We start from the raw sequence: 19,488 nt of genomic DNA, 5'->3' as shown, positions 1-19,488 counted from the left end.
AGTAGAACGAGGGAATCACCCGGGGGAGCACTCTCCAGTACTCCCTCGAGTGAATCCAAAAAGGGTGGGTAATCTGAACTGCCGTTGGGCGCGTAAGCGCAAACAACAGTCAGGACCCGTCCCCCCACCCGAAGGCGGAGGGAGGCTACCCTCTCGTCCACCGGGTTGAACTCCAACGTGCAGGCTTTGAGCCGAGGGGAAACAAGAATTGCCACCCCAGCCCGTCGCCTCTCATTGCTGGCAACGCCAGAGTGAAAGAGAGTCCAGCCCCTGTCAAGAGAACTGGTTCCAGAGCCCTTGCTGTGCGTCGAAGTGAGTCCGACTATATCTAGCCGGAACTTCTCCACCTCACGCACTAGCTCAGGCTCCTTTCCCCCCAGCGAGGTGACGTTCCACGTCCCAAGAGCTAGCTTATGTAGCCGAGGATCGGACCGCCAAGTGCCCTGCCCTCGGCTGCCGCCCAGCTCACATTCCACCCGACCTCTATGGCCCCTGCTATGGGTGGTGAGCCCATTGGAGGGGGGACCCACGTTGCCTCTTCGGGCTGTGCCCGGCCGGGCCCCATGGGGACAGGCCCGGCCATCAGGCGCTCGCCATCGTGCCACACCTCCGGGCCTGGCTCCAGAGGAGGGCCCCGGTGACCCGCGTCCGGGCGAGGGAAATCTGGGTTCCTTGTTCGTGTTCTTCATAGAGGTCTTCGAGCTGCTCTTTGTCTGATCCCTCACCTAGGACCAGTTTGCCTTGGGAGACCCTACCAGGGGGCATAGAAGCCCCCGGACAACATAGCTCCTAGGATCATTGGGACACGCAAACTCCTCTACCACGTTAAGATGGCAGCTCAGAGAGGAGTAGGAAACATATGTTTATTGTATTGTAAGATTTTCTGTTGAAAAAAGGCCAATATTGACGTTTTTTGTAGTTCCCTTTATTTTGAAAAGTATCAAAAAGTATCGATATACATTTTAGTACCGGTACCAAATTATTTGTATCGGGACAACCCTAGTGTACTAGGGATGGCGATATGGCATAAAATCGGTATCGCGATATATAGCCTCCTGCGATAACGATATACTGTATAATCATGACATAATATTTGTCAAATAAATGGCAATTGAAACATTTCAAAACAGGTTACAAAGGCTCCTAATTTGACTGCTGACATTTGCAGTAACATTTTCAGTTGTATTATTTTCTTAACACTATTATTTACTTTCTAATTTACTGTTAATAGCTGGTTACTTTCTGTTGTAACATGGTTCTATCTATATGTATGTTAAGTGTGCTTATTCTTCTGTTGATACTTTAGTTGTAGGTAATAATTCAAATACGGTATTAATCCAATACCGAGTAATTACAGAGGCAGTATTGGTCATGCCAATGCTGATACTGATATCACATTTCCAATATCATTGAATGATAACATTTTTGAACAATTATAATCGGAAAAAACACAGGGTGGTGGTGTAACAATATCAATTAAATATTTAGATTAATTCCTACTATAAGCTCTGATCGAAATCCTTAGTTTTTTGCCCTTAAAGTTATTTTGTGTAGAGAAACTTATTTCCAGAATCTGTAAACAATCACAAAAACAACAAAATATTTTTTGACAAAAAACATATTGATCCAACCACGGTCGTATCGACCTGATACTATGCTTAGTATCGTTACTGTCAATATTTGTATTAGTCTCCCTACCGCTGTTTACATTCAAAAAGCTCTTTACAGGTACAGCATACATTCATACTGTACAGTGTGTTGTGTAGCATGTTCAGCTATTCATCGTCTTGCAGTGATGATACTTGTAAAAACTAAGTTTATTTGCCACTCAGGAGGCGAACCTTGCTGACTTAATAGTATCTTCACAGTCACTACATTTCCATGCACTAAATTAGTCAGATTTCTGAAATAGTTTGGCTCTAAAGAAGAATCCTATAACCCATGAAAACACCTATATCTGATCATGTTTGGCTTTTGAAAAAACGGACTAACATGATATATATCTTGAGTGGCCTTGGGTGCTGCCGGAGGGGGACCCTTTAGCATTGGCCATTCTCTATGTGCGGGATGTAACCCGGAGGCAGATACCACAAATTAAAAGAACATTTTGAAGTGCATCAATGAGAGGGAAAAAAAAACTGATTTATTTCAGAAGGTACAATATGAGAATGCCGGCTTAACTCGGACTCTAGAACAAAAAAAATCATGAGATGAAACAGAATGAAGCAGGTATATTAACTGCAAAAAAGGAAATGTTCCCAAACCTTTTCACGCTGCATTTGTGTATTTAAAGGTGCCATGTGTAATAATGTGGCCAGAAATGATACTGCAATCACGCTCAAAATTCTGTAGTCCCCTCCCACTCTCCATGACTGAGGTTGCCATATACGCAACCGAATCCTACTCTAAGGAACTTCAAATGGCAATTGACAAGTCCTACGCTGTAGGTTTCTCTTGTTTGTGCTTCTTTCAAGATGTTTTTTTAAGTAATTATGCCACATTTTGCTAATGTCGATTAGCCAAATGTATTTGTAAAGTTACGCAGCAATATTTTCGTCGGCAGTCGGGACAGATTGTTTGCATTACCCTGCTAAAATGTCTAGTTTGACCGCACGGACCACCATCGAAAAAATTATATATAATAATATATAATATATTATACATCACATAGGCCTACTTTGATGGCAAGCGAAGGCCAACACTAAAATTACCACCACATTTCGTTCAGCATAATTCCATGTTTGCATCCTGTTAGGATAGAGTTCAAGGGTGGACCCCGGGATGCAGAGAATGGAGGCAAGAGAAGCGATAACAAATGAAAATATTTAATAAGTCCAAAATGGTAACTAAGGGTGATGGGGCAAAGTGCACACCATGGGAAATATAACAAAAGTAGTCTCTTTCAGAGGTTGGCGGAGCAAAGGTCAGGACGCACACAGCGTGGCAAAAACTAGTCCTCTAAAACAAGGTGGCTAGGAAAACAAAAACACAACAAGGTCAATATAACAGAAATATGCGAAGGCAACATACCAGGGAAGCAGAATCAAGGTAGCACATGTCAGAGCGGAGTTCAGGAACAATAACCGGCGGGGACCAGCTGGTGGAGACGCGCTTAAATGCTACCAGGAGGTGATTAGCAGCAGGTGTGCCTCGTTGGGGACAAAAGACTGTGGAAGAAACTGAAAAAACCAATAGAGAAGGCAGGGAGAAGACAACAAACATAACAGTACTCCCCCCCTTAAAGGACGCCACCTGGCGGCTTACCTGGCTTCTCGGGAAAACGTTCATAAAAAACAGTATGGAGAGAAGGGTCAAAGATAAGCGATCGCGGGACCCAAGATCGGTCCTCGGGGCTGTAACCCTCCCAGTCGACCAGATACTGGAAACCCCTGCCCCTTCTTCTCACGTCAAGAATGGCCTTGACCGTGAACGCCTGGTGTCCATCGATCAGCCTGGGAGGAGGAGGAGGCACCTCTGGAGGACTCAAGGGACTGGAGGACAAAGGCTTGAGTAGGGAGACGTGGAAGGACGGATGGATCTTGAGAGAGTCCGGAAGATGTAGGCGAGCCGCTGAAGGGTTGATAACTCACTCGATGGTGTAAGGTCCAATAAAACGTGGCTGCAGTTTCTTGGAGGAAACTTGGAGAGGTAAGTCACGAGATGACAGCCATACCTTCTGACCTGGCTTGTAATCCGGAGCTGTGCTGCGGTGGCGGTTGGCGAGACGCTGGTTGCGCTCTGAGGTGCGTGACAGTGCGGACCGTGTGTTCTGCCAGGCTAGACGTGCACGGCGTAGGTGGACAGCAACCGATGGAACGGCGACCTCAGATTCCAGGGAAGGAAAGGCAGGAGGTTGGTACCCGTAGGCAGAGTGGAAAGGAGACATACCTGTAGCCGAGCTGATGAGAGTATTGCGGGCGTACTCAATCCAAGATAGACTGAGCGCCCAGGAGGCCGGCTGCTGGTGGCAAACGCAGCGGATGGCAGCCTCCAGATCCTGATTGGTGCGCTCCGTCTGACCGTTAGTCTGTGGGTGGTATCCAGAAGAGAGGCTCGGTGATGCTCCCAACGAATTGCAGAAAGCCTTCCAAACTGCCGAAGAAAATTGTGGTCCCCTGTCCGAGACTACATCCACCGGGATACCATGCAGCCGGAAAACGTGGCGTGTATGTAATTCTGCAGTCTCGAGTGCCGAGGGCAACTTGGGAAGGGGAATGAAATGTGCCATCTTGGAAAAGCGGTCCACCACTGTCAATATTACGGTGTTGCCATTAGATGGTGGAAGTCCTGTGACGAAGTCCAACGCCACGTGGGACCACGGGCGGGAGGGTATGGGAACTGGCCGTAGAAGGCCAGCTGGTGCCCGATGAGAAGCCTTATTGCGGGCACAGGTGGAACAGGCAGATACGTACTCCGTCACGTCAGTCCTGAGAGTAGGCCACCAGAAGCGTTGGGCTAGGAGGTAAGTCGTACGAGTAATGCCTGGGTGGCAGGCGATCTTGGAGTTGTGGGCCCAGTTCAAGACCTCCGGACGGAGTTCTGGAATGACAAATAAACGACCCTGAGGACAGTTCTGAGGAGAAGGAACCTTCTTGAGTGTCTCTGTCACGCGACTCTCGATGTCCCACTGTATAGCTCCCAGCACTTGTGATAGAGGGATGATGGTCTCGGTCTTGGCCTCCTCCTCGGGGCAGGCGTACATTCTGGATAAGGCGTCAGGCTTACCGTTCTGAGAGCCGGGTCGAAAGGTTATAGTAAAATTGAACCTGGTGAAGAATAATGTCCATCTGGCTTGCCTTGGGTTTAGCTGTTAAGCAGTGCGGATGTATGCCAGATTCTTGTGGTCCGTGAACACAACAAACGGAGTCTCCGAGCCCTCCAGCCAGTGCCTCCATTCCTGCAGTGCTAAGACAACAGCGAGTAGTTCTATGTTACCTATGTCGTAGTTGCGTTCAGCAGGAGTCAGGCGACGTGAGAAGAAGGCACAGGGGTGCAGCCTCTGGTCGGAGGTAGAGCGCTGGGAAAGAACAGCTCCCACGCCGGAGTCGGAAGCATCAACCTCGACAAAAAATTGAGTGGACACGTTAGGGTGGATAAGAACAGGTGCTGAAGTAAATAACAACTTAAGTTTCTCAAATGACTTCTGTGTCTCAGAGATCCACAAAAAGGGGAGCTTGGTAGATGTAAGCTTAGTAAGAGGTTCAGCTACCTGACTAAAATTGCAGATAAAACGGCGGTAAAAATTAGCAAAACCTAAAAATCTTTGGAGGTGCTTTCTAGTGGTGGGTGTGGGCCAATCGACCACCGACTTGATCTTAGCGGGATCTGCTCGGAGTTGACCCTTCTCTACAATAAACCCCAAGAACGGAACGGATTCAGTGTGAAACAAGCATTTCTCAGCCTTGACAAAAAGTCTATTCTCTAGAAGACGTTGAAGAACTAAGCGAACATGCTGGACGTGAAGTTCGGAGTTAGGAGAAAAAATGAGGATATCGTCCAAGTAAACGACCACAAATCGATCGAGCATGTCGCGAAGAACATCATTAATGAGGTTTTGAAAAACAGCCGGCGCATTGGTGAGGCCAAAAGGCATGACCAGATATTCGAAATGATCTAGTGGTGTGTTAAAGGCGGTCTTCCATTCGTCCCCTTGCTTTATTCTGACCAGGTGATAAGCATTGCGGCGGTCTAATTTGGTAAAATATCTGGCCGTGTGTAAGGGGTTAAAAGCAGAGTTGAGAAGCGGAAGGGGGTACTTATTTTTAATCGTAATAAGATTTAGGGTCCGATAATCAATACAAGGGCGGAGTGTCTTATCTTTCTTTTCCACAAAAAAAAAAGGGCGGCTAGAGGAGAGTTGGAGGGGCGGATGAGACCTGAAGCGAGTGACGTGGTGATATAGTCCTCTAGTGACTCTCGTTCTTGTTTAGAAATATTATAAAGACGGGACGAAGGAAGTGTAGCACCCGGGAGTAGATTAATAGAGCAGTCATAGGGACGGTGTGGTGGTAGTGACAATGCGCGGTCCTTACTGAAGACCTCCTTAAGATCATGGTAATTTGTGGGGACAACCGACAAATCTATGATCTCTGGGGTAACGACACGTGCGGGCCCGATGCGAGGGCATGCGGATTGGAGACAATGTGTGTGACAAAAATGTCCCCAATTAATGATCTTTGTCTTGACCCAGTCAATATGGGGATTATGCAGAGCTAGCCAGGTAAGACCGAGCACAACAGGAGCCGAGCGAGAGGGAATGACGAGAAAACAAATAGACTCAAAATGGTTACCAGATAATTTTAGCGTTAATGGTTCAGTCTGATGAGTAACGCTCGCCAGGTGGCCCCCGTCGAGGGATCGGACCACCGTAGGTCTGTGTAATTTGGAAACGGGAATGGCCAAACGCTTAACAAGTGCTTCATCAATAAAATTGTCATCAGAACCAGAGTCAATAAGAGCACAAATGTCAAAATGCTTATCCTTATCCCAGGTGAATATGCCAGTGAGTTGAAGTCGTGACAGAGTCTGACCTGTAGAGGGCGGTAGAGGAGCAGGAGCGGTCGCTGGCGCATGTGTTGCTGGGGTGTGGCGAGTGGGTGGAGCTTGGGTGCGAGGAGGTGATGATGCTTGAGAACGATGGCGAGCTGGACGATGAGGGCAGCGGTTCAGGCGATGATCGGCCTCTCCACAATACAGACAAAGATGGAGACGAAAGCGACGATCCCTCTCTGCTTGAGTGAGGCGAGATCCTCCTAATTGCATTGGTTCGTCCTCTCGTGATATCGATACCGCATCGACAATGGGTATCGGTGCGGCAGTAATTTGATGCCCTCCATGGCCACTCCCATTATATGCAGATGAGCGCCATCCTTGTTGTCGGAGTCTCTCTCTCTCCCAGTCAACGAGGCGAGTCTCCACCTCCACTGCCGTAGCGACCAGTTCGTCGAGGCTATCGGGAGTTTTGAGCGGAATCATAAGTCTCCGGACCTTATCTGCAAGGCCGAGGGAAAAAACGTCCACCAATGTGGAAGTGGGCCATTCACTTTCCGCCGCCAGTCTACGAAATTCAATGGCGAAGTCCGTGACGCTGCGCTGCCCTTGTTGCAGACGCAACAACGATCGCGCCGCCTCACGCCCTGGCCTCTCGCGTTGAAAAATGCTCTTTAAAGCCTTGGAGAAGGCGGCGTATGAGGCGCACACGGGTGACTGACGCACCCACTCTGCGGTGGCCCAAGCAGACGCCCGGCCACTCATGTGGGTCAAGATGAACGCCACGCGCACTCTTTCTGAAGGAAAGGACGCGGGTAAAAGTTCAAAGTAGATCTCACATTGGGTGAGAAAAGTTTGTACATCACCTGACTCGCCGGAGAAACGCTCAGGCTTGGAGAGTGGTGGGCAAGCGGCAGGAGGAGTGTCGCTAGGCAAAGGAGTATCTTCAGGACGTGGCGGTAACTGCGGGGCTGCTGGGACGGCCGTGGGAGGAGACATGGCCTGCAGAGCGATGAGTACGCTACTTAGCTGTCGCTCCAATGTGTCGAGGCGGGCATCTTGGCGTTCCGTCATGGCGTTGACACACGCACCAAGTAAACCAAATTGTTCCTCTTGTTGCCCCAGGCGAATAGCCTGTTGTTGCAGTTCCCGCTTTACTGGGTCCGTCTCTGCGAGGTTCATTTTGAAAAGGCCGGTTATTATGTTAGGATAGAGTTCAAGGGTGGACCCCGGGATGCAGAGAATGGAGGCAAGGGAAGCGATAACAAATGAAAATATTTAATAAGTCCAAAATGGTAACTAAGGGTGATGGGGCAAAGTGCACACCATGGGAAATATAACAAAAGTAGTCTCTTTCAGAGGTTGGCGGAGCAAAGGTCAGGACGCACACAGCGTGGCAAAAACTAGTCCTCTAAAACAAGGTGGCTAGGAAAACAAAAACACAACAAGGTCAATATAACAGAAATATGCGAAGGCAACATACCAGGGAAGCAGAATCAAGGTAGCACATGTCAGAGCGGAGTTCAGGAACAATAACCGGCGGGGACCAGCTGGTGGAGACGCGCTTAAATGCTACCAGGAGGTGATTAGCAGTAGGTGTGCCTCGTTGGGGACAAAAGACTGTGGAAGAAACTGAAAAAACCAATAGAGAAGGCAGGGAGAAGACAACAAACATAACACATCCAACCAGATACACTGTTCTCTTGCATGTACGCACATCACCATCTTTCAGTGCAGAGTGCAATTCTATGAGCCAACCCACGTTACGTATAAATCATATACCCTACTACCATGTCAATACACAAAGTAGAAAATCATGACATGTATGCTTTATATTGTGCCATGCAAATACCACTCCATATGTGCCTGATGCACATACAGTACCAGAAACCGCAATTAACCGTGCTAGTGTTGGAACGCATTTCCTCAGTGTATCGGCATATTGAGAACGAAATTGGCACTGACACTACCCATAGCCACATTTTTTATTTGTCAAAAATATATTTTGCCCTGTCAGTTGGATGACACATCGACATACAGCCTAACTGGCATAGATTTCCCCCGTTAGCCTGTATGTCGATGTGTCATTGACCGGACGAGCATGCTAATCATTACACTAGTGATGGTTGCACAAAAATACTAGCTTTGTTAGACAAGATCATAGACTGTATTGCACAATATAGTTTACATACGAAATATCAATTTCCATTTATTACAAGTAATAAAAAAATGTAAATGCCTGATTTACCTATCAAGGAGGAAATAAGCAAGTTTGGCGTCAGATGAAAAAATCTTCTCGGCCTACAATCGTCTTCATCTTTCAAAGGCATCCCCGATACAAATCCTCATTTTCTTCCTGGCTTTGTCATGAATAAGTTGAGAATAGTAATGACACCTTTTAGATTTACTAAGGTCAAACTTTACCAGTGGCAGTAGCCATTGTGCTTAACTGGAAGGCTGCAGCGCCTCCTTGCCACAACCGTTGGATCAGAGATGTTCTTTATTTCCTCCCAAGTGCAAGTTAAAACTCTCCTATGCAAGGCGAAAACCGTTTATCAACAACACTCAGAAACGCAGTTGGCTATGCTGGGCCTGAGCTCATCTAAGATGGACTTATACAAAGTGGAAAAGTGTTCTGTGGTCTGACGAGTCCACATTTCAAATTGTTTTTGAAAACTGTGGACGTCGTGTCCTCTGGACCAAAGAGGAAAAGAACCATCCGGATTGTTATAGGTGCAAAGTTGAAAAGCCAGCATCTGTGATGGTATGGGGGTGTATTAGTGCCCAAGACATGGGTAACTTACACATCTGCGAAGGTGCCATTAATGCTGAAAGGTACATACGGGTTTTGGAGCAACATATGTTGCCATCCAAGCAACGTTACCATGGACGCCCCTGCTTATTTCAGCAAGACAATGCCAAGCCACGTGTTACATCAACGTGGCTTCATAGTAAAAGAGTACGGGTACTAGACTGGTCTGCCTGTAGTCCAGACCTGTCTCCCATTGAAAATGTGTGGCGCATTATGAAGCCTAAAATACCACAACGGAGGACCCCGGACTGTTGAACAACTTAAGCTGTACATCAAGCAAGCATGGGAAAGAATTCCACCTGAGAAGCTTAAAAAAGGTGTCTCCTCAGTTCCCAAACGTTTACTGAGTGTTGTTAAAAGGAAAGGCCACGTAACGCAGTGGTGAACATGCCCTTTCCCAACTACTTTGGCACGTGTTGCAGCTATGAAATTCTAAGTTGATTATTATTTGCAAAAAAAAAAAAGTTTATGAGTGTGAACATCAAATATATTGTCTTTGTAGTGCATTCAATTGAATATGGGTTGAAAAGTATTTGCAAATCATTGTATTCCGTTTATATTTACATCTAACACAATTTCCCAACTCATATGGAAACGGGGTTTATATATATATATATATATATATATATATATATATATTATATATATATATATATATATATATATATATATATATATAACAACTTCTGGAGAATTCCAGCGCACACTCACACTTAGTGCCAGATTCTCCCATGAGCGCACCTTCAGCGCAATAAAAAACTGGGTTTAATTGAAGATGCACTGCAGGATTGCTTCTAAAATGCCCATAAAAGTGGTAGATGTCAGCTTTATTTAGGTAGGAGGAAAGAGCATGATAACATGAACGTGCAGTAATTGAGTGTCTCCATGGTAAAAGCGGCAGAGTACACGCAAAAACATGTTTTATAAATGATGGGGCTCTATTATTTATCGCTTTTAAACTGTAGTTAATAGCTGGCTTTTGAGAATGTGTGTACTTTACTGCTGATCAAAAGCTTTATGTCATAACTCTTAATATACTTCTGTTGTGTTTGGGCGCAGAATGACACCAGTGACCAAGTCCCGTCAGGAATGTCCTTCATGGTGGTGGTGGCCATTGACTTTGGCACCACATCCAGCGGGTACGCTTATGCATTCACCAAGGAGCCAGAGTGCATTCACACAATGAGGTATGTCATGACATTTTTATGGACAAGCTAGTTTGATTCACACACAATGTTTCCTTCTTTTGCGTAACATGAAAATAGGGTTAGTATAATGGTGACTAAAGATTTATATCCACCATTTTATAGAACGTCTATTTAGTTTATATTAGGGGTGTCAGATATCTGTCTCATATCATCAACAAAACAAGTGTGTAGTGATATGTGCTTGCATGTAAAATGTATAATAACAAACTTACAAACCCACTAGCTAGTTAGCTTAATTGCAAACATTAATACAGAAGACAGTCTTTCCCCCTTAAGAAATTACATATTCCAAACTTGTATTAACCCATTGCTGTCTGAGCAACTGAGATATTAATTGATATACATACATGTACACATATATATATATATATATATATATATATATATATATATATATATATATATATATATATATATATATATATATATATATATATTCTGGAGCCAGGCCCGGAGGTGGGGCACGATGGCGAGCGCCTGGTGGCCGGGCCTGTCCCCATGGGGCCCGGCCGGGCACAGCCCGAAGAGGCAACGTGGGTCCCCCCTCCAATGGGCTCACCACCCATAGCAGGGGTCATAGAGGTCGGGTGCGATGTGAGCTGGGTGGAAGCCGAAGGCAGGGCACTTGGCGGTCCGATCCTCGGCTACAGAAGCTAGCTCTTGGGACGTGGAACGTCACCTCGCTGGGGGGGAAGGAGCCTGAGCTAGTGCGCGAGGTGGAGAAGTTCCGGCTAGATATAGTCGGACTCACTTCGACGCACAGCAAGGGCTCTGGAACCAGTTCTCTCGAGAGGGGCTGGACTCTCTTCCACTCTGGCGTTGCCGGCAGTGAGAGGCGACGGGCTGGGGTGGCAATTCTTGTTTCCCCCCGGCTCAGAGCCTGTACGTTGGAGTTCAACCCGGTGGACGAGAGGGTAGCTTCCCTCCGCCTTCGGGTGGGGGAACGGGTCCTGACTGTGGTTTGCGCTTACGCACCAAACCGCAGCTCAGAGTACCCACCCTTTTTGGATTCACTCGAGGGAGTACTTGAGAGTGCTCCCCCGGGTGATTCCCTCGTTCTACTGGGGGACTTCAATGCTCATGTTGGCAGCGACAGTGAAACCTGGAGAGGCGTGATTGGGAAGAATGGCTGCCCGGATCTGAACCCGAGCGGTGTTTTGTTATTGGACTTTTGTGCCCGTCACAGATTGTCCGTAACGAACACCATGTTCAAACATAAGGGTGTCCATATGTGCACTTGGCACCAGGACACCCTAGGCCGCAGTTCCATGATCGACTTTGTAGTTGTGTCATCGGATTTGCGGCCTCATGTTTTGGACACTCGGGTGAAGAGAGGGGCGGAGCTTTCTACCGATCACCACCTGGTGGTGAGTTGGCTGCGATGGTGGGGGAGGATGCCGGACAGACCTGGCAGGCCCAAACGCATTGTGAGGGTTTGCTGGGAACGTCTAGCAGAGTCTCCTGTCAGAGAGAGTTTCAATTCCCACCTCCGGAAGAACTTTGAACATGTCACGAGGGAGGTGCTGGACATTGAGTCCGAATGGACCATGTTCCGCGCCTCTATTGTCGAGGCGGCTGATTGGAGCTGTGGCCGCAAGGTAGTTGGTGCTTGTCGTGGCGGCAATCCTAGAACCCGTTGGTGGACACCGGCGGTGAGGGATGCCGTCAAGCTGAAGAAGGAGTCCTATCGGGTTCTTTTGGCTCATAGGACTCCTGAAGCAGTGGACAAGTACCGACAGGCCAAGCGGTGTGCGGCTTCAGCGGTCGCAGAAGCAAAAACTCGGACATGGGAGGAGTTCGGTGAGGCCATGGAAAACGACTTCCGGACGGCTTCGAAGCAATTCTGGACCACCATCCGCCGCCTCAGGAAGGGGAAGCAGTGCACTATCAACACCGTGTATGGCGAGGATGGTGTTCTGCTGACCTCGACTGCGGATGTTGTGGATCGGTGGAGGGAATACTTCGAAGACCTCCTCAATCCCACCAACACGTCTTCCTATGAGGAAGCAGTGCCTGGGGAGTCTGTGGTGGGCTCTCCTATTTCTGGGGCTGAGGTAGTTAAAAAGCTCCTCGGTGGCAAGGCCCCGGGGGTGGATGAGATCCGCCCGGAGTTCCTTAAGGCTCTGGATGCTGTGGGGCTGTCTTGGTTGACAAGACTCTGCAGCATCGCGTGGACATCGGGGGCGGTACCACTGGATTGGCAGACCGGGGTGGTGGTTCCTCTCTTTAAGAAGGGGAACCGGAGGGTGTGTTCTAACTATCGTGGGATCACACTCCTCAGCCTTCCCGGTAAGGTCTATTCAGGTGTACTGGAGAGGAGGCTACGCCGGATAGTCAAACCTCGGATTCAGGAGGAACAGTGTGGTTTTCGTCCTGGTCGTGGAACTGTGGACCAGCTCTATACTCTCGGCAGGGTCCTTGAGGGTGCATGGGAGTTTGCCCAACCAGTCTACATGTGTTTTGTGGACTTGGAGAAGGCATTCGACCGTGTCCCTCGGGAAGTCCTGTGGGGAGTGCTCAGGGAGTATGGGGTATCGGACTGTCTGATTGTGGCAGTCCGCTCCCTGTATGCTCAGTGCCAGAGCTTGGTCCGCATTGCCGGTAGTAAGTCGGACACGTTTCCAGTGAGGGTTGGACTCCGCCAAGGCTGCCCTTTGTCACCGATTCTGTTCATAACTTTTATGGACAGAATTTCTAGGCGCAGTCAAGGCGTTGAGGGGATCTGGTTTGGTGGCTGCAGGATTAGGTCTCTGCTTTTTGCAGATGATGTGGTCCTGATGGCTTCATCTGGCCAGGATCTTCAGCTCTCGCTGGATCGGTTCGCAGCCGAGTGTGAAGCGACTGGGATGAGAATCAGCACCTCCAAGTCCGAGTCCATGGTTCTCGCCCGGAAAAGGGTGGAGTGCCATCTCCGGGTTGGGGAGGAGATCTTGCCCCAAGTGGAGGAGTTCAAGTACCTCGGAGTCTTGTTCACGAGTGAGGGAAGAGTGGATCGTGAGATCGACAGGCGGATCGGTGCGGCGTCTTCAGTAATGCGGACGCTGTATCGATCCGTTGTGGTGAAAAAGGAGCTGAGCCGGAAGGCAAAGCTCTCAATTTACCGGTCGATCTACGTTCCCATCCTCACCTATGGTCATGAGCTTTGGGTTATGACCGAAAGGACAAGATCACGGGTACAAGCGGCTGAAATGAGTTTCCTCCGCCGGGTGGCGGGGCTCTCCCTTAGAGATAGGGTGAGAAGCTCTGCCATCCGGGAGGAGCTCAAAGTAAAGCCGCTGCTCCTCCACATCGAGAGGAGCCAGATGAGGTGGTTCGGGCATCTGGTCAGGATGCCACCCGAACGCCTCCCTAGGGAGGTGTTTAGGGCACGTCCGACCAGTAGGAGGCCGCGGGGAAGACCCAGGACACGTTGGGAAGACTATGTCTCCCGGCTGGCCTGGGAACGCCTCGGGGTCCCACAGGAAGAGCTGGACAAAGTGGCTGGGGAGAGGGAAGTCTGGGCTTCCCTGCTTAGGCTGCTGCCCCCGCGACCCGACCTCGGATAAGCGGAAGAAGATGGATGGATGGATGGATATATATATATATATATATATATATATATATATGTATATATATGTATATATATATATATATATATATATATATATATATATATATATATATATATATATATATATGTGTGTACATGTGTATGTGTGTGTGTGTGTATGTATGTATGTATATATATATATATATCCATCCATCCATTTTCTACCGCTTATTCCCTTTGGGGTCGCGGGGGGCGCTGGAGCCTATCTCAGCTATAATCGGGCGGGAGGCGGGGTACACCCTGGACAAGTCGCCACCTCATCGCAGGGCCAACACAGACAGACAGACAACATTCACACTCGCATGCACACACTAGGGCCAATTTAGTGTTGCCAATCAACCCATCCCCAGGTGCATGTCTTTGGAGGTGGGAGAAAGCCGGAGTACCCGGAGGGAACCCACGCAGTCACGGGGAGAACATGCAAACTCCACACAGAAAGATCCCGAGCCCGGGATTGAACGCAAGACTACTCCAAACAGCAGCTCAGAGTACCCACCCTTTTTGGATTCACTCGAGGGAGTACTGGAGAGTGCTCCCCCGGGTGATTCCCTCGTTCTACTGGGGGACTTCAACGCTCATATTGGCAACGACAGTGAAACCTGGAGAGGCGTGATTGGGAAGAATGGCTGCCCGGATCTGAACCCGAGTGGTGTTTTGTTATTGTACTTTTGTGCTCGTCACAGATTTTGCCATAACGAACACCATGTTCAAACATAAGGGTGTGCACTTGGCACCAGGACACTCAAGGCCGCGGTTCCATGATCGACTTTGTAGTTGTGTCATCGGATTTGCGGTCTCATGTTTTGGACACTCAGGTAAAGAGAGGGGCGGAGCTTTCTACCGATCACACCTGGTGGTGAGTTGGCTGCGATGGTGGGGGAGGATGCCGGACAGACCTGGCAGGCTCAAACGCATTGTGAGGGTCTCCTGGGAATGCCTAGCAGAGTCTCCTGTCAGAGAGAGTTTCAATTCCGGCCTCCGGAAGAACTTTGGACATGTCACAAGGGAGGTGCTGGACATTGAGTCCGAGTGGACGATGTTCCGTACCTCTATTGTCGAGGCGGCCGATTGAAGCTGTGGCCGCAAGGTGGTTGGTGCCTGTCGTGGCGGTAATCCTAGAATCCGCTGGTGGACGCCAGCGGTGAGGGATGCCGTCAAACTAAAGTAAGAGTCCTATTGGGTTCTTTTGGCTCATAGGACTCCGGAGGCAGCAGACAGGTAACGACAGGCCAAGCGGTGTGCGGCTTCAGCGGTCGCGGAGGCAAAAACTCGGACATGGGAGGAGTTCGGGGAAGCCATGGAAAACGACTTCCAGACGGCTTCGAAGCGATTCTGGACCACCGTCAACACCGTGTATGGTGGGGATGGTGTTCTACTGACCTCGACTGCGGATGTTGTGGATCGGTGGAGGGAATACTTCAAAGACCTCCTCAATCCTATCAACACGTTTTCCTATAAGGAAGCAGTGCCTGGGGAATCTGTGGTGGGCTCTCCTATTTCTGGGACTGAGGTTGCCGAGGTAGTTAAAAAGCTCCTCGGTGGCAAGGCCCCGGGGGTGGATGAGGTCCGCCCGGAGTTCCTTAAGGCTCTGGATGCTGTGGGTCTGTCTTGGTTGACAAGACTCTGCGACATCGCGTGGACATCGGGGGAGGTACCTCTGGATTGGCAGACCGGGGTGGTGGCTCCTCTCTTTAAGAAGGGGCACCGGAGGGTGAGTTCCAACTATCGTGGGATCACACTCCTCAGCCTTCCCGGTAAGGTCTATTCAGGTGTACTGGAGAGGAGGCTACGCCGGATAGTCGAACCTCGGATTCAGGAGGAACAGTGTGGTTTTCGTCCTGGTCGTGGAACTGTGGAGCCAGCTCTATACTCTCGGCAGGGTCCTTGAGGGTGCATGGGAGTTTGCCCAACCAGTCTACATGTGCTTTGTGGACTTGGAGATGGCATTCGACCGTGTACCCCGGGAAGTCCTGTGGGAAGTGCTCAGAGAGTATGGGCTAACGGACTGTCTGATTGTGGCGGTCCGCTCCCTGTATGATCAGTATCACAGCTTGGTCCGCATTGCCGGCAGTAAGTCAGACCCGTTTTCAGTGAGGGTTGGACTCCGCCAAGGCTGCCCTTTGTCACCCATTCTTTTCATAACTTTTATGGACAGAATTCTAGGCGTAGTCAGGGCGTTGAGGGTATCTGGTTTGGTGGCTGCAGGATTAGGTCTCTGCTTTTTGCAGATGATGTGGTCCTGATGGCTTCATCTGGCCAAACTCTTCAGCTCTCACTGGATCGGTTCGCAGCCGAGTGTGAAGCGACTGGGATGGGAATCGGCACCTCCAAGTCCGAGTCCATGGTTCTCGCCCGGAAAAGGGTGGAGTGCCATCGCCGGGTTGGGGAGGAGATCTTGCACCAAGTGGAGGAGTTCAAGTACCTCGGAGTCTTGTTCACGAGTGAGGGAAGAGTGGATCATGAGGTTGACAGGCGGATCGGTGCGGCGTCTTCAGTAATGCGGACGCTGTATCGATCCGTTGTGGTGAAGAAGCAGCTGAGCCGGTCGATCTACGTTCCCATCCTCATCTATGGTCATGAGCTTTTGGTTATGACCTAAAGGACAAGATCACGGGTACAAGCGGCCGAAATGAGCTTCCTCCGCCGGGTGGCAGGGCTCTCCCTTAGAGATAGGGTGAGAAGATCTGTCATCCGGGAGGAGCTCAAACTAAAGCCGCTACTCATCCACATCTAGAGGAGCCAGATGAGGTGGTTCGGGCATCTGGTCAGGATGCCACCCGAACGCCTCCCTAGGGAGGTATTTTGGGCACGTCCGACCGGTAGGAGGCCACAATGTAGACCCAGGACACGTTGGGAAGACTATGTCTCCCGGCTGGCCTGTGAACGCCTTGGGATCCCCCGGGAGGTGCTGGACGAAGTGACTGGGGAGAGGGAAGTCTGGGCTTCTCTGCTTAGGCTGCTGCCCCCGCGACCCGACCTCGTCTAAGCGGAAGATATATATATATATATATATATATATATATATATATATACCGTATTTTCCGCACCATAAGGCGCCCTGGGTTATAAGCCGCGCCTTCAATGAACGGCATATTTCAAAACTTTGTCCACCTATAAGCCGCCCCGTGTTGTAAGCCGCATCTAACTGCGCTAAAGGAATGTCAAAAAAACAGTCAAATAGGTCAGTCAAACTTTAATAATATATTAAAACCAGCGTGATGTGGGCGCGCATGGAATCGTATATCAACATGGACGAAGCTGCGTGAAAAAAGCCACCCGGCCTCTTCGCGTAAACTTAAACTTACCTTAACCACTCGCTCATCTTTTCTTCATCCATCCCTTCGAGTTAGCTTTTATGATGACGCCGGCTGGAAAGGTCTCTTTTGGCAAGGTCTTCCTTTTGAATGGGTGGAAGTTTCTGGCCATTAGCATGGCAAGCTAGAACCACAGTGAAGGATGACTTCTCATTCCCTGTGGTGCGAATATTCACCGTACGTGCTCCCGTTGTATCCACAGTGCGGTTCACAGGAATATCAGTTGCTGTGAAATAGTAATCCGTGTGCGGATGGAGAGATTGCGTCTTTTAATGAACCGGATCCCTTTCGCTTAGTAGGAGCCATTTTGTGGTCTTTACAGATGTAAACACACAAAGGAAATGAAACGTATGGTAATATCCGCGCGCTTTTTCTTCTTCTACGCGGGCGGGTGGTTGCTTACAGTAGAAGAAGAAGCGCTTCCTGTTCTATGGGGGCGGGTGCTTACCTTGGCGGTTGCTTGCGTAGAAGAAGAAGCGCTTCCTGTTCTACCGGGAAAAAAGATGGCGGCTGTTTACCGTAGTTACGAGACCGAAACTTTATGAAAATGAATCTTAATATTAATCCATATATAAAGCGCACCGGGTTATAAGGCGCACTGTCAGCTTTTGAGAAAATTTGTGGTTTTTAAGTGCACCTTATAGTGCGGAAAATACGGTATGTGTATTTATATATATATATGTATATATATATATATATGTGTATATATATATATATATATATGTATATATATATATATATATATGTATATATATATATATATATATATATATATATATATATATATATATATATATATACGTATATGTATGTATGTATGTATGTATGTATGTATGTATGGTGAATATGCAGTGTTGTCATTCCCATATTCGACTTCCACCTTCTGAGCTAAATAGAATGCAGCGTTAGTGGTTAATCGTTTTCTATCTCAGCAGCTGACAGGTGGTTACATTACAACTCCTGCAGTTTTTTACATTCTTGGCGTTGCTCTTAGCACTGTTGTGGTTTGTTTAATCCATAAGCAGTAAATTTAGGAGGTATTATTATTACTCATTAGGCCAGTGTTTTTCAACCTTTTTTGAGCCAAGGCACATTCTTTTCATTGAAAAATTGCGGAGGCACACCACCTTCACAAAACATTTAAAAATGAAACACAGCAGTCGAGACAGACAATAAAAATGTGTTCTCGCAATTGTTGGATAAGACTTTAAACCATCACCAAGCATGCATCAATATAGCTCTTCTCTCAAAGTAGGTGTACTGTCACGACCAGTCACATCACGCCATGACTTATTTTGAGTTTGTTGCTGTTTTCCTGTGTGGAGTGTTTTATTTCTTGTCTTGCGCTCCTATTTTGGTGGCTTTTTCTCTTTATTTGGTATTTTCCTGTAGCAGTTTCATGTCTTCCTTGACCGTTATTTCCCACACCTGCTTTGTTTTAGCAATCAAGAATATTTCAGTTGTTTTTATCCTTCTTTGTGGGGACATTGTTGATTGTCATGTCATGTTCGAATGTACATTGTGGAAGCCGTCTTTGCTCCACAGTAAGTCTTTGCTGTCGTCCAGCATTCTGTTTTTGTTTACTTTGTAGCCAGTTCAGTTTTAATTTTGTTCTGCATAGCCTTCCCTAAGCTTCAATGCCTTTTCTTAGGGGCACTCACCTTTTGTTTATTTTTGGTTTAAGCATTAGATACTTTTTTACCTCCACGCTGCCTCCCGCTGTTTCCGACATCTACAAACCTGTTGCCACCTTCTGATATGGAAGAGTATGACATGGTAAGTCTGCCGATCTCCAGACAGTACAGACACTCAACAATGGCACATTATTTGCGAATTATAATTACTTGTTTGCAAAAAATATTTTTAACCCTAATAGGTGAAATTAGATAATCTCCCACGGTACACCAGACTGTATCTCACTGGTTGTAGTGGTTAAAAAAAGTAGTGGTGAAAAATACTGTTCTAGGCATTGCTAATGCTCGTTTTACAGCCATTAGAAATTGCCTTCAGAGTTTCTTCTTTGCAAGTTCTTTCCTCAATGTGCTGACAAATACATAAATAAAACATGGATATTCA

At 48.0% G+C, this 19,488-nt stretch overlaps 1 protein-coding gene across 4 annotated transcripts in view; it reads left to right on the top strand.

Moving 5' to 3' along the window:
* hspa12a (heat shock protein 12A) overlaps window positions 1-19,488 on the top strand; it is a 172,835-nt gene that overhangs the window by 81,009 nt on the left and 72,338 nt on the right. For all 4 annotated transcript variants that reach the window (XM_061963892.1, XM_061963908.1, XM_061963901.1 and 1 more), the window contains exon 3: window positions 10,361-10,488. In XM_061963892.1, coding sequence (XP_061819876.1) covers window positions 10,361-10,488 — 128 coding nt within the window. The remainder of the gene's footprint in view (window positions 1-10,360; window positions 10,489-19,488) is intronic.

This window comes from Nerophis lumbriciformis, linkage group LG02 (genome assembly GCF_033978685.3).
Source record: "Nerophis lumbriciformis linkage group LG02, RoL_Nlum_v2.1, whole genome shotgun sequence".
Classification (NCBI taxonomy): Eukaryota; Metazoa; Chordata; class Actinopteri; order Syngnathiformes; family Syngnathidae; genus Nerophis; species Nerophis lumbriciformis.
The sequence above is the reverse complement of the archived record's forward strand: the minus strand, read 5'-3'. Positions and strand labels throughout refer to the sequence as shown.